The sequence below is a fragment of the Anabrus simplex genome, chromosome 3 (assembly GCF_040414725.1).
Source record: "Anabrus simplex isolate iqAnaSimp1 chromosome 3, ASM4041472v1, whole genome shotgun sequence".
NCBI classification, from domain to species: domain Eukaryota; kingdom Metazoa; phylum Arthropoda; class Insecta; order Orthoptera; family Tettigoniidae; genus Anabrus; species Anabrus simplex.
This window is the reverse complement of record NC_090267.1, coordinates 145987581-146001568: the sequence shown is the minus strand read 5'-3', so window position 1 is coordinate 146001568 and position 13988 is coordinate 145987581. Positions and strand designations below refer to the sequence as shown.

At 36.7% G+C, this 13988-nt stretch overlaps 1 protein-coding gene across 1 annotated transcript in view; it reads left to right on the top strand.

Annotated features, from left to right (window-relative positions):
- LOC136866089 (vascular endothelial growth factor receptor 2) overlaps positions 1 to 13988 on the top strand; it is a 254837-nt gene that overhangs the window by 149558 nt on the left and 91291 nt on the right. The window contains exons 12-13 of the mRNA XM_068226603.1: positions 5314 to 5464; positions 10516 to 10740. Of these exons, the coding sequence (XP_068082704.1) occupies positions 5314 to 5464; positions 10516 to 10740 (376 nt within the window). The remainder of the gene's footprint in view (positions 1 to 5313; positions 5465 to 10515; positions 10741 to 13988) is intronic.

The following is a 13988-nucleotide window of genomic DNA, read 5'->3' as shown; positions in this document are numbered from 1 at the left end:
AAGGGAATTGCACAGGGTAGTATAATCGGTCCGTTACTTTTCTTAATTTACGTGAATGATTTAGGGAACAATATAACATCAAAAATAAGATTGTATACAGATGGCATAATTGTTTATAGGGAAAAAAATAACATTGAGGATTGTTCAGAATTACAAAGGGACCTTGAGAGTATCCAACAATGGGCTGAAGAAAATAATATGAAGGTTAATGGAGACAAATCAACTGTTGCAACATTTACAAACAGGAGCTTTAAAACTGAATTTGAATATACTTTGGATGAGGTAGTTATCCCAAAAGATGGCAAGTGCAAATACTTAGGTGTGAGATTTGAAAGTAATTTGCACTGGAAGGGTCATGTTGGTGACATTGTTGGGAAAGCATACAGATTGTTACATGTCATAATGAGGCTACTTAAAGGATGCAACAAAGAATTAAAAGAAAAAAGTTACTTAAGGGTATACGGAAAGCCCTATCTTCACAGTGTTAATTTACGTCACCTTTAAGGAACATTTTCTCAGAAACTGTTTGACGCAGACTCTTGAAAATTTTATATATTATAAACAGGCATATTAGCTGTGTACTGATGCTAATATCATTAAAATAAAGATCATTTTTTGGAAAAAAAATATATTTTTAATAATGCAAAATTTTTTGCTAATATTCTCCTGAATTTTTTCCAGCCTGCCTCAGAAATTTTGCAATATGTTTGTTTATATTGCTTCAGAATGTATGGCATACTGTTACAAAGGAGTACTGAAAATTTCATAGTGATATCTGTAATAGTTTTTGAGATAATGTTCCTTTTGCAGGAAAAAAGTTACTTTGTGGGAAATCGCTTCCAAAGTTTCAACATCAATGCATGCCTGGTGCATGGCTGAGATAATCAGTATCCTCTTGCAATTCATCAAGAAGCTTCTTCTTGGTTGCTCTCCTGTTTCTTCCACAGTTCCTGATGTACTTGGTAGCATTTTCAGATGATCTTAGTCTCTCCATGTCTATAGAATACATAATATTTGCTGTTCGGGAGCCCACCTGCTGCTCTGCCCTTCCCTAATGACCGAGTGCCATAAACTAATCTAATATTTATAGTGTAAAGGCTCTTGTCTTGTTGTAAACTATCTATAGCTGAGGAATTGAACAACTTGACACTGTATTAACAACAAGCACAGGAAAGTTCTAAGTCAGTAGCAAGGCCAATATGTCTCTTTGTTTTCAAGGAAATTCCATACTTTCCACACTCTTTGCAACATAATTTATGCTTTAATATATCAGATAAAATCGATACATCTATCACTTCGTTAATTTGACGTCCAGTACGAAAGTTATCGTATTTCTGTTGGACACCATTCAGTTTTCTATTAGATGAGCGCTCAGTCCCAGCATCCGTCTTATCAGATGGGGTTTCAGAAATATTTTCACTCACGTTTATTAGGTTAGGTGTATTCGGCCCTGCTTCACATCGTGGAGGTTCTAAACAATGGGTTTTGGCAGAGTTGAAGAAGGACATTTCATCTTTCGCCACACGTTTCCTTAACATTTTGTTCGAAAATCGAGGCATAACTTCCACAAACTTTACATAAACTCACAGAAAGATCTTGCGAAAAAACGTGGCCCAACCTGTTGCTAAACAGCAAACAAAGGACTATCAATAATGTAAGCTGTTACAATATGACTAACATACAATAATCTAAGACAACGCTACTTTCAAACAAAGAAATAATTCCTAGATCAGCACGATATGCACAAAAATAATGAAACGTCAAAATGTTGACAATAAGTCATCCGCCATGCCATGGCAGAATACTCGCCGTGCGTAAGACAATAAATTTTTAAAAAATAATTTAAAATGCTTCTATACATTATTTGTTCAAGATTTATATGTCATTTTAAAGAGGAAATTCCAAAGTTTAATAACAACCAAAAAACCTTTTTTTGATTTTTCCCTCCAAAATTGCTTTCCGTATACCCTTAAGTATGGTTCGTCCATTATTGGAATATGCAAACAGTGTTTGGGATCCTCACCAAGAATACCTAATAAAAGAAATAGATAGTGTGCAGAGGAAAGCACCAAGATTTGTAACAGGGAATTTCAGGAGAAAAAGTAGTGTATCAGGAATGTTAGAGGAACTTGGGTGGGAAACTTTAAGTAAGAGAAGGGAGAAAACTAGACTTATAGGATTATATAGAGCCTATACAGGAGAAGAAGCATGGGGAGAAATCTGTGAGAGGCTTCAGTTGGAAAATAATTATATCAGCAGAACTGACCACAAGTATAAAATTAGAAGGAATTTTAGCAGAAGCAATTGGGGTAAATCTTCATTCATTGGGAAGGGCGTGAAGGAGTGGAACAGTTTACCAGGGGTAGTGTTTGATCCTTTTACAAAATCCGTACAGATATTCAAGAAGAGAATAAACAGCAACAGAGAAAATAAATGAAATGTTAAGAGGGCATTCAACCAGTGCAGGTTATTGTAAATAAAAAATGTGTGTGAATAAATTAATTCCATCCCCTGGTCTATGGAGTTTGGACAGCCGAAGTAGGGGATTGCCTGTAGGGGTGAAGTACAGTGGGGACTTCGAGGGCCCTGGGACCGCTATGGTAGATGTGAAGGCCCTTCAGGAACTCTGAAAAGTGGTGGCAAAAGGGGCTCTGGTTAAGATGCAGAGGGTCGTTATGCTACTTAGGTTCCAAAATGGGTAAAATAAATAAATAAATAAATAAATAAATAAATAAATAATTAAATGCAATGTAAATTTTAATCTTATACCAGTTGTATAGTATTATTTGAAGTAATTCCACATACTGTATATGAGTTGACTATATTTGTAAGTACAGGAGATATTATAAGTAGAATTTTGTAAACAATATAAATTTATTAAGGATGAGCTGTGTGTTTAATAGAAAAAATTGTTAGCGTAAATTGTATAATATTGTATTCTAGGAAAATTTTCTTCTTCTCTTGTTAATTTAAAATTTATTGCTTGACAATAATGTATTATAGTGTACCATTTGCCACCAAGGTAGACACCTCATTTGCAAATAAAGAGATTTTGATTTTTGAAAGATAAGAGCACAAAGTTATGCAATAATGATAGTAAGAAAAAACAATTTTGGCTTCACCATTGCCTTAAATTTTGAATTTCATTACCCATATCTTAAAATCATTAATAGTAAAATAAATTAATAATAGTAGTAATAATAAATAAATAAATAAATAAAATAAAATTTTAACCATAAATCCAAGGAATCAGTCCAATGATGAAAAGAAAGATGAAGTGAAGAAAACTAATAAGAGCATCCGCTATACCAAGGGAATCAATTCAGATTAAGAATGGTTCACACTGAAAATCTGAAAAGTGACATAGTGACACAGTTGGATACACATCATCACTTTAGAATGTAATTTTCCTCATGAAACTGGCTACTGGCATTCACACATTAGTTTTCTGACATTTATCTTAATGAATACATAAGATTATGTTTTGTTGAGATCACTGTACCACATGTAGAACACAAGGTACTTTAGCCATTTTGAATTTTGTTAGCATATTTTAGAACACAACTCCCGATGTTGTTTCACTTGAAAATGTTATAGGCTGCAAACACAAGCATTCTTCTTGATTTAGTAGGTAATAAGACACTCATGGAAGTCCAAGACTGGATAATATAAAACAATGACTTACAGTTAACTGTCTGCTAATCCACTCAGTGTGTCACATGATATTACAAGGAAGAAAACACCCACAGGATCCCTCACCAGTATAACATGATGGGAACTATCCCGTATCCTGGACAGTCGCCCTACATCGGGCTGTCGTCATTGTCGGCAACATCTTGAAGAAGCAAGCACTGCTCGCTCAAGACTACATAGTTCAACAGCTCGCTCGTAACCGTCACAGAGAGAAAGGCAATGGTGTATACTTCGAAGTGGAGTTCAAGCTCAATGCAGGACTGCATATGCTATCGTCAGCTGCTGCCAGGTGACAGCACAGTACAGTACATAGCCACACAATAATGGATAATCAATATCCCAGCAAAAATGAACATGATGAAGACACATATTAAATGTTAATGGGCTATAATGAATTTAAGTTCAGGAATTGAAGTTTTATGACTGGCGAGGTGCACACATGAAATAAATACATATTACTGGGCAGTAATAACGCCACATTGCAAGAAACTTGGTATTTTGACTAAAGCAAGTCCAAAATGAAATTAAGTGTGAATTATATTTCAAAATTGAAATTTAAATACTACATTATTTAAAAAGCATAAAAATTATTTCCATGATATGAGGTTTTTACTTAAAATTTCATTTACAACTTCTGTTCTGTTCAAAGTTTTGATGGGACAAATTTTCTAAATTTTTCTAAGGCAAGCAGAGTGCCAACTGAATCCCACCAGACAGGGAACTGTGCTTCTACTGCTAGGAAGCAAATTTTTTAAAAAATGTAAACATATTCAATATATAGAAAAAGACATTTTTCAGCACAAATTGTATGACTATGTTTTAAACAAGTATATATTTCTGTTTTGTCTCTATGGGTAACAGTGGGTACGTACACCTAATTGTAAATAAAAATATAGGTATACAATTTTGACTTTCATATTACAAAATGTAACAAGTATTATTACAATTTTAAAAAAATCTCTCTTATATTATAATGTCAAATGTCAAAAATACCACAACAGGATGTAAATGGATCAGAGAAGTAAGAGAGGATCTGAAGGAAATAGGTCTTACAACAGAAGACACCACAAATAAGATAAAATTGAATACAAAACTCAAGAATACAAACCTCCGCCTTACCCTTACACAAAACAAACCAACAACACGCACATTTTCAACTGAGGAAAGGGCACAAAGATTGGAGCGTCTGAAGAAGTACTGGGAGGATCGCAAAGCCCGAACAATCCCTTCAAAGAGACCTGAACGACAGACTGACTAAAGTAATCCTATGTGGTAATAAAAGAAGAAGAAGAAGAATGTCAAATGTCGTAGTAGATAAAATTAGCTTTCTGGTTCCCCCCTCTCCAAAAGAAGATCCTACGTGCTGGCCTTTACTGCAATGTTGTATCATTGTAATTAAGTTTAAATTCAGAACTGTTTGTAAAGCAGCTTCTGATTAAACTGTTAGAAATGTTTAATTTAGAAACACACTGTAAGCTGCGAGCTATTATAACCAGAGTATTTTTGTTTAACATGTCTGTTATATTCTGTCTGATAGAATGAAAATTGTTGTAGTTATTTCTTTGGCTAATTTTGTGAAACTTTGTACAAGACTAAAACTAGTTTTCCTGTATGCTACAGATACTGCGCCGTGAATTAGCTGTGGCTGGGTTGAAGAACTTTGAGGAAGGGGCTATGCAAAGCCTCAATCCAGAACTGTGTGTGGATGAGCAAGCTGAATTACTGCCTTATGACAGGAAATGGGAATTCCCACGATCAAAGCTAAAATTAGGTAAAAGTACTCTGTAAATAAGTCTTGGTGTATTCATTATTTGATACTTCATGTTCTCACCTGTAGAACATTAAATCATTGCTATATTTATCAGAGAATTAAGGTATATACTATTTATAACTGTTAGGTTCATCAGTCTGCCGAAACTAGTTTTGAATAACTACCTGAGCAAGAAAACATATGGTAACAGTATTATACTTGAAAAAGATACTTCTTACAAAATTGTATAAAAACTATTTTTAATCCTCCTAGTCAGTACTATAATTTTTTTTAACGTCCAATTAAGACGAAACTTCACACATAAATAGACATGTTTCGACCCAGCATTGGGTCCTCGTCAGTAAGACATGTACTGTACAATGATTTAAAAACATCGGACACACAAAATGAAATGTTAGTTTAAAAGTATTTTAAAAAGCATGATGAAAGTTAAAAACTGTGAAATGTTGATTGTTAAAACAGTCTTGAGCCGGAGGTCTTTATGTTTCAATGTTTTTGTTGTCCCTTTGTGTGGTTCACCTAGTATCAGTATACTGTGGGATAATACAAATCGAATTAAGAGTTGAAAAATAGTGACCATTACGAGCAACATTTAGATTAAGTTATGAAGAATGAAAAAGATACCGTATAATCCCGAATACCACCCGCCACTGAATAAGACCCGCACACCTGAATGACAAATTTTGGAAAAAAATTAATCACATGTTTACTTACCAATTTTTTAATTTCTGTAAATCTATATATATATATAAAATAAGAGTTTTGTCTGTACATTGCTCAGAATTTGAAAAGAATGGTATTTCTGTATCGTTCATGTCCACAGTAACAAGAAAATGCATTTTTTTTACTTTTCCGTAATTTCTGTCTGTCTGTCTGTCTGTCTGTCTGTCTGTCTGTCTGTCTGTCTGTCTGTCTGTCTGTCTGTCTGTCTGTCTGTCTGTCTGTCTGTCTGTCTGTATGTACATGCATCACGAGAAAACGGCTGAAGAGAATTTAATGAAAATCGGAATGTAAAGTCGGGTGATGAACCACTACAATCTATCTGTCTGTCTGTTAGGTCATCAGCCCAGAGGCTGGTTGGATCCTCAAATAGCACCACCAAAGGTTATGCGGTTATAAGGAAACCCAAAAACCAATGGCAGCACCAAAATGAGGCGTACTAGGCAAGATGAGGAGTGAGGTAGTTTACCACTGCTTTCCTCACTGGGTCAGAAAGTACTATTGCAGCATGACTGACCCTATGAGCAGCACCTTTCATAACACTCAGATGCACTAGTCATTCTCTGAATGTCATTACTCAGCACTACCCATACCCCAGCAACTTCCATATTGTCACAGCCATGGATGTTGACTGGGACTTCGGTGGAAGCTACACTTAGCTCTGGCCTGTGTCAAGAGATGGATGCAAAAGTACTGTATCCATCAAGAAATGACAGCAGGCAGGTTATCTATCTATATAAATAAAATAAGAGTTTTGTCTGTACATTACTCAGAATTGGAAAAGAATGGTATTTCTGTATCGGTCATGTCCACAGTAATGACGAAATGCATTTTCTACTTTTCCGTAATTTCTGTCTGTCTGTCTGTATGTATGTATGTACACGCATCACGATAAAACGGCTGAAGAGAATTTAATGAAAATCGATATGTAATGTCGGGTGATGAACCACTGCAATCTAGGCTACATTACATTGACCATTCTTTGTTGTGATGTGTGTTTTGTCTTCTGTTTCCTCTCATCCCCGATAGATAGGATTACTGCAGCGTACCGAGGTTTTTTTAAATTTGCTTGACGTCGCACCGACACAGGTAGGTCTTATGGCGACGATGGGATAGGAAATGATTAGTGGTGTGAAGGAAGCGGCCTTGGCTTTAAGCTACAGCCTGGTGTGCCTGGTGTGAAAATGGGAAACCACAGAATACCATCTTTATTTTTTTGCTTAACGTCGCACCGACACAGATATGTCTTATGGCGACGATGGGATAGGAAAGGTCTAGGAAGTGGAAGGAAGCGGCCGTGGCTTTAATTAAGGTACAGTCCCGGCATTCGCCTTGTGTGAAAATGGGAAACCACGGGAAACCATCGTCGGGGCTGCCGACAGTGGGGCTCGAACCTACTATCTCCCGAATACCATCTTCAGGATTGCCGGCAGTGGGGTTTGAATCCACTATCTCCCGGATGCAAGCTCACAGCTGCGCGCCCCTAAGCACACGGCCAACTCGCCTGGTCGTACCGACTGTAACAGCCTGCCTGTATATTGGTGGGAAGTAGCTGGGGTGTAAGATAACTTTCTTCTTTAGCATGTCATTCCTCTGGTCCATACATTTTCTGATATATCTGGTACGTAACACACTGGTTCATCATAGTATTCGAGCTATACAATCCCTACTCTGAGCCACTGATTGGAATGAGTAGTGTGCATATTTAACGGAATAATGACAGAGGAGTGTTCACGGCAGTCTGCGACCTGGTTATTCCAGCTCTGGAACTTTGGACTCTTAGATCAGCACCGTAGTACTGTTCGTTGAAAGTGAGAAAGTGTGCGGTTTTTCATTTGATCGAGTATTTTATATGATAATATTGCTTTCAATCGCTACATTCCTACTGATGTTTTTGTGATGACCTAGGTTGAATTCAGTTAGGAAGACCGCCAAGTCCGTCTTTCTGAGAATCCCGTAGCGAAGCACGGGTACATCAGCTAGTGTGTCATAAAAATGCTAATTTAAAACACTTTAAGTAATAAAAACATTTAAAACCCAACAGTGAGAAATAAACTATTTCATTGCACAAATCAGTCACAATTCAACGGTCATCAGAACCATCATCATCAGAACTTTGATCACTGTCACCTTCCCAAACATAGTCATCTTCACTATCATTCACAGAATTTGAAATTCCACATTCTTGAAACTTTTCCTCACCAAGTCATTAGAGGTACAATCCCATGTAGTCTTTATCCATTTGCATAGAATTTTGACTTAGGGTCATTTCATTCATCCAGTTGGTGTCAGTGCATGATTGCTGGCAGATGCCATCCACTTGGTGTAGAGCTGTTTCAGTGCAGCTTTGAAAGGCCGGTTCACACAAACATCCAACGGCGGTAGCATAGAGTTCAGCCCTTCTGGAATTAATGCCATATCATCTTTTCCTTTACAGTGTCTGTAGTATTCCCACGATAACTGTCAAGCATAAACAGGCTCTTCTTCTGCAATAAAGCTCCTGGGCGATGTTGCCAAACACACTTCACCCAGTCGTCAATTAGCTCATTGTCCATCCAGGTGGATCCTTTTCAGAACCACATACGGAGGAAGTTTGGTTCCGTCAGCTAATAGGCATAACATTACTGTGCAACATTGCTTTTTGTTACCCCCTGCCCTGATGTAACTTTTCTAGAGCCCTTAATTTTAATCATACATAATGTTTAGTGGCATATCCAAATAAACGGGTGTCTGATCAGCATTCCCAATTCGAGAAAGCAAATAGGAATTTTTCTTCCGCAAACTAATAATGTGGCAATAAAAGGCCATCAACATTTCTTCGTAGGCAACAAGGAGATGTTGTGAAAAAGACATACCTTTTTGCATATACAATACGTTTCTTCGATGAACGTTCCTTATCCACCCACGGCTTGCAGTAAAATCCTCCTTTTTTACTTTCCTTTGCAATTTCTAATGATTTTAGTTGATACACCATAACCTAGTTCACATCTTTTAGTTACGTATTTATAATGCCGTTCTTCAATTTCAGGAAACTGTGTACTCTGCCTTTGGAAAGCTCTATGATCAACGTTACTTTTTAATAACATTTCCTTAACATTCCCTTGTTCTTCTTCCTCCAATCGCAAATACATGATTCATCTGCCGGTGGCATGATTTCTGATAGTTTCAGCTTCCGTTACAACTTTAAGTTTCTCACTCACAGTAAATGACTGTAAAAGCTTTTTTGAATTCATCATTTGTTACCACTAATGCTTCTTCATTCAGAACACAAAGTATTAATCAACTGTCACACCATGTGGTTGCGGTAATGCGGAAGTGAGTGATGGAGCGAGATTTCGGCCTTTGCAAAGTCGCACAACGTGAAACCACTGTTGCCATGTTGACACATATTTGGAACAATGTATTATGAGATCATGAGAAGAAAGGTTCAAATATGACCCGCACCTGAATTTAAGGAGCAATATTTCTGTAAAATGTGCAGGTGGTATTCAAGTTTATTTTTCAGGTAGTTTATAATTTACTCAAAATTAGTTTTGGCAGACCGAAGAACTTAACATTTATGAATAGACTTAGTCAAAACTGAAAAGAGATGGCTTCAGATATCATAAAATATGTACTACTTATCAGAGAAGATGGTTTTCCGTGGTTTCCCATTTTCATACCAGGCAAATGCTGGGGCTGTACCTTACTTAAGGCCACGGCCGCTTCCTTCCAATTCCTAGGCCTTTCCTATCCCATCGTTGCCATAAGACATATCTGTGTCGGTGCGCACAAAGCAAAAAAAAAAAAACTTATCAGAGAATTAAAGTAATGTATATACCATCTGTACATTACTCTTTGCATTGCATTGCAACTTTCGAGTGAAATAGTTATTTCTGTATTTCAGGATACTTGAGTAATGTTTTCTGTAACATTTGACTGAAATACTGGAGAATTTGATAAAAGTTTGTATATTATATTTTAAGCAACGTATTATTTTCTTTGAAACTGCTATAATGACCTGGATCTTAGACTCTTATCACAATACTTTTGAGTCACATGAGAGTACAAGCTAGCTAGCTTGCTTGCACTCTTTCAATACAACCCATTTGACAGTTATTACTATCTTTGAGTTTTAAAATATTTTCACTTGAGCATTATGCCCTACTTGCAGGTAAATGACGTGTTATTTGCATCCTGAAGATGAGCTTTCATGTTATACCTTTACATGTGTATTTTATTTCCTGTTCCTCCATACAAATCTGAAACTGCCAACTATCTCTTTATTTTTGTTTCTATCATTCATTTGATTTTATGACCTTACAACTGTGTAACATTTCTACATTCCACAGGCAAACAGCTAGGAGCAGGTGCTTTTGGTGTTGTCATGAAAGGACAAGCATTTGGTATAGTTGAAGGAGAGGATGTTACCACTGTAGCAGTGAAAATGGTGAAGAGAAATGCTGAATTCACATATGTCAAGGCCTTAGCTTCAGAGCTGAAGATCATGGTTCACCTGGGCAAACACTTGAATGTGGTGAATCTACTAGGTGCTTGCACTTCTAATATTGCTAAACGTGAGTAGAAAATTTCTACTAAAACTATCTTTGGCAACATGACCACAAACATGCATAAACTAGATCAGGGAGGTAACATAGCAACATTGATCTCAGTACAAAATTGTTCCTAAAATAATGGTATTTTATGAATGAGTTAAAGTATTGTACTGCTATTTGTATATGTAGAGCAGAACTGCTTATACTGAGGTAAGTGTACTTTACTCTACACTCCTACAAATGGCAATTAGACTGATCAGATTTTCAGAAGGTCAGTAACCGAGCTTGATAGTCAATTAAATACATTATTTTACTGTGTATTAAAATGTTCAACAAATTACCATAACATTACCATGCATAACATTACAAAAATCAGCAATCACCTGTGGACTTTGAAGAACTGTCATACTTACAACTTTTCCTTACATTGCTTAAAACATGTACATTATTCTTAATAAATGAACCGTGGAAAGTCACACTGTAATTCAGTTTGATTTGAATTTCATTCTTTATCAGATTCAAACAAGCTCTACTTCTTTAGTTGTTCTATTTTGTTGTTGTTGTTGTTGTTTAATACAGAATACACAAAATTATTCATAAAAATTGTCACAATTAAATTCAGGTAGTTTGAAATCATTAGTAATGTCTTCAAAGTTAGAAAACTCAACTAGGGGAGAATATAAAAGCTTAATTAAAAAACAATATACCGCGCTCGATAGCTGCAGTCGCTGAAGTGCGGCCAGTATCCGGTATTCGGGAGATAGTATGTTCGAACCCCACTGTCGGCAGCCCTGAAAATGGTTTTCCGTGGTTTCCCATTTTCACACTTGGCAAATGCTGGGGCTGTACCTTAATTAAGGCCACGACCGCTTCCTTCCCACTCCTAGCCCTTTCCTGTCCCATCATCGTCAAAGACCTATCTGTGTCAGTGCGACGTAAAGCAACTAGAAAGAAAAAAAAAAACATTTGCAAAGCATATGTACAGGTAGTTCATATTCTGTCTTCCACTAGTTTAAAATAAAAGAATTGATATTTCTCTTCATGTTAAGTCTAACAAGTATATATGTCTGTCTCTCACAAGCAAAAAGAGTACAGGGACCACCAGACCTAAGTGGACGGACAGAAGGAAGCAGACACACAGCAAGAAAATGAAAGCGTACTGGGGCCAAAAAAAAAAAAAGCAGAAGACCTTAGCTAAGAGTTAAGATGAGCCCCGTGGTCCGTAATAGGTCGAAACAAACCAAAAAAAAAGAGAAAGAGAGAGAATTGATGTGAATGGTACAATATAAATGTCTTTTTTTTTTTTTTTTTTGCTAGTTGCTTTACGTCGCACCGACACAGATAGGTCTTATGGCGACGATGGGATGGGAAAGGCCTAGGAGTTGGAAGGAAGCAGCTGTGGCCTTAATTAAGGTACAGCCCCAGCATTTGCCTGGCGTGAAAATGGGAAACCACGGAAAACCATCTTCAGGGCTGCCGACAGTGGGGCTCGAACCCACGATCTCCCGGATGCAAGCTCACAGCCGCGCGCCTCTACGCGCACGGCCAACTCGCCCGGTTAAATATGTCTTACTGATATTTTCATATCAGTAAAGACTTATATATACCTGTATGTATGCCAGTACTGCCCCTTCTAAAAGGCTGTAAAATATTTAAAAAATATAGAATTAACAAAATGAAGTCCTTATAACTTGGTTTTATTCTAATGGTGCAAGAGTAATCAAAGAATAGAACAAAGTGGTCGTTCATCAGTGTTCAAGCAAACAGGAAGCTTGCCATCATATTTTTTATATCTGCTGTTGTATTTTAGGATACCAAGTAATTCAAGTTCCCATTCTTCATACTTGAGAAAACTTTGTATTCTTAGATCATTCGTTTCAATGATTAAATTTTATGGGTCTTAAGTGGTCATTTACCCTGTGTAAAATGACAACTGTTCAGAAAGCAAATTTTAGTCACAACATGAAATACAGTATGGAATTTTTGATGTCCCATAGGAGAATAGTAGGCGACACAATTTTTCTTTCTCGAATACAGGAAATCCCATACAGTATGAGAAATCTGGCAAGTCAAATGGTAAATTAATACATCACTGGTGATACAAAATTTATCTTACTACTGTAATATTGTCAAGTTATGTTTCTTACAAAATGTATTTCTATGATCTTTAGTGATGCATTCAGGTAGTTGTGCCCTTATGTTGACAAAATAAGGTATTCAGTTGTAGGTTAAGTGAGAGTGATGGAATTTTGATATATTTAACCCTAGATTGGTAGAGTACGTAAAAATGATGTGTCTATCAAGAATAAGCTACTACCCGCCTGTCATCAATATTGCTTGTCCAGCCAGAATTGCATTCGCTAATCAGTTGATGTGACCTCGAATTACATCTGTGCTCTCATCAGTCTGTCTTTATTGTTTTCTCATTGAAACTTAACACACAAATATGATGTACTCTACCAATGCATGTAAATTTCTTCACGTCAGCTTGACATATGCCTACCAATAATGGACCTTCTCTTCACCTGCATTTGATGTACTGTATATCTACTTATGACCAGCATAGTGTAGCTGTTATGCAGCTAGACCTAATAGTGTGAGATAATGAGAGTGTGGGAAGAGGAGACAAGCACAAACAAGGACAATCACCTGCACTCCTATCTTTGAACCTTTCTTCTACATCCTTTTCTTCTCCAGCCCTGACAGGCTCATTTCTGCCTCCCAGCTTCATCACAACAGCCAGCATCAACACTCATTGAGGGGCCATCTTGACAGATCTTCAGTTTATCTTTTTATATAATATGACTTGATTTGACCCTTGTTTATTCCTTTTCAATACTCATTAATTATATTTTCTCACAACTTGTTCAGACTTCACCTTAGAGGGAAAAAAAAGGCACTTTCAAAATTGGCTATATGATAGATTTGTTTTGACCCTTGTTTATTTCTTTTCAATACTCATTAATTATATATTCTCACAACTTGTTCAGACTTCACCTTAGAGGAAAAAGGGCACTTTCAAGATTGGCTATATGATAGAACTCCATAAGCAACTAGCAGGTCCATGGCAAATACAAAGGCTTTCCAACTCTACTATGAAAATAAAGGTGCAGGGATGCAGTGGTGCTGGAACACACCGGAATGGAGTCTAAAACTTATCAGGAAAGGGGGAACACAGTCTGAAACCCTTTTACTTGGCTGGAGTTTCTTTGTTTTATGTTAATATGTGGTGTACAGTTTTCTTGCCCTTCTGATTTTGTATTTTCTTC